This window comes from Emiliania huxleyi (genome assembly GCF_000372725.1).
Source record: "Emiliania huxleyi CCMP1516 unplaced genomic scaffold EMIHUscaffold_5, whole genome shotgun sequence".
In the NCBI taxonomy this organism is placed as follows: Eukaryota; Haptophyta; order Isochrysidales; family Noelaerhabdaceae; genus Emiliania; species Emiliania huxleyi.
Window position 1 is genome coordinate 1,257,239 of NW_005198244.1, and position 1,537 is coordinate 1,258,775.

A 1,537-nucleotide genomic window follows, 5' to 3' on the forward strand; every position below is an offset into this window, starting at 1 on the left:
CCAGCTGCTGCGCGACGCTGGCGCTGACATCAACCAAGCGATGAACGGCGGCGGCACGCCGCTGCTCGCTGCGTGCCAGAACGGCCACTTCGAGATCGCCCAGCTGCTGCGCGACGCTGGCGCTGACATCAACCAAGCGATGAACGGCGGCGCCACGCCGCTGCTCGTTGCGTGCCAGAACGGCCACTTCGAGATCGCCCAGCTGCTGCGCGACGCTGGCGCTGACATCAACCAAGCGATGAACGGCGGCGGCACGCCGCTGCTCGCTGCGTGCCAGAACGGCCAGCTCGAATGCGTTCGGCTACTCCTCGACGCTGGCGCGGCGATCGACCAGGCCGATGAGGCTGGCACCACGCCGCTGTTCGCGGCGTGCCAGAACGGCCACTTCGAGGTCGCCAAGCTCCTCTCCTCCTACGGCGCCTCCCGCGCCGCTACGCCCTTCGGCACGCCCGAGGAGGTTGCAAACCGCCAAGGCCATGCCGACCTCGCCGCCTGGCTGGTCGCCAGCCGCGGCTGGACGCCGCTCGCGCACCTTGAGACCCTCACTGCCGCCCGCGCCACCTCCCTCCTGCGCAGCGGCGCAAGCTTGCACGAGGGCGAGCCGACGCCGCTGCGGCGCGCCGCGGGCGGCGCGGGCGAGGCGGCGGCGCTGATCCGGCGGGCGGCGGCGCCGTGGTCGCCGGCAAGCCACTCGCTCTTCCCCGCGCCGGCGCGCGCGCGGGCGGCGCTCCTCGTCCTCTCGATCTACGAGATCCACGAGCGGTACCACCTCGACTCGGCAGGAGCCACGAACGGCATCGCGGCGCTCGACTTTGGCCACTGCGTCTTGGGCTTCGCCATCACGCGCGAGACGCAGTAGGGGAGTTGCGTGGCTTCGCGCCCTTACGCTCGCGGCCGACGGCGCTGTCTTTGAGGTTGCGCGCACCGTGCTGCTACACGCGGTGGCGAGCGAGGTAGAGCGTAGAGTGCGAGGACGCACGACGGGACACATACTACCGCGCGGCTCCGTCGAGCTCGTCCCTCGGCAAGCTCGAGCTGCTGGCGCTGCAATGTTGGTGCTGGCTGCGTCGCATCCCCCTCGACAGCGTTGGCGGGCGGCGGGACGTGTGTCGGTGTGCGACCAGTTCCATCGTCCCTAGAAAAAAAAACCGGACCACACCACCACACGCGGAAATAAAAGGATCCGGCGCCGGCCTCAAGCCGAGCAGCTGTGAGAGGACTCTTTGGAGTGGCACTTGCCACTTGGAGCACTTGGAGTGCAGTCGCGCCAGCCACCTCTTACACGCGGCCGGCGCCCTCTCGCGGCAAAAGGGTCGAGCGAGCGGGCAGAGTCGCGATGTCCCTGCGCACCTGGGTGTATTCGAACCTGGTTTGTGGAGCTCCCACAGTGCACAGATGTTCTGACAGAGACCTGGCCGTTCTGACAGCGTTCTGACAGCGTTCTGACAGTGTTCTGACAGCCGTTCTGACAGCTTTCCGACGGTAATTTACAGTTAAGACTCACCATCTGGTCTGAGTAAAGGAGAGCGATATCACA

The 1,537-nt window shown here is 67.4% G+C and overlaps 1 protein-coding gene across 1 annotated transcript; it reads left to right on the forward strand.

Moving 5' to 3' along the window:
* The first annotated feature begins 218 nt into the window (after nt 1-218).
* EMIHUDRAFT_350319 (hypothetical protein) lies at nt 219-1,013 on the forward strand. Its single transcript, XM_005767138.1, has one exon. It carries the CDS (start codon nt 239-241, stop codon nt 857-859), a length of 621 nt encoding a protein of 206 aa, XP_005767195.1. The 5' UTR covers nt 219-238; the 3' UTR covers nt 860-1,013.
* The last annotated feature ends 524 nt before the right edge of the window (nt 1,014-1,537 follow it).

What these genes read in the sequence shown, in the direction of transcription:
- EMIHUDRAFT_350319 (XM_005767138.1), top strand. Translation starts at nt 239, where the DNA reads ATGAACGGCGGCGGCACGCCGCTGCTCGCTGCGTGCCAGAACGGCCAG.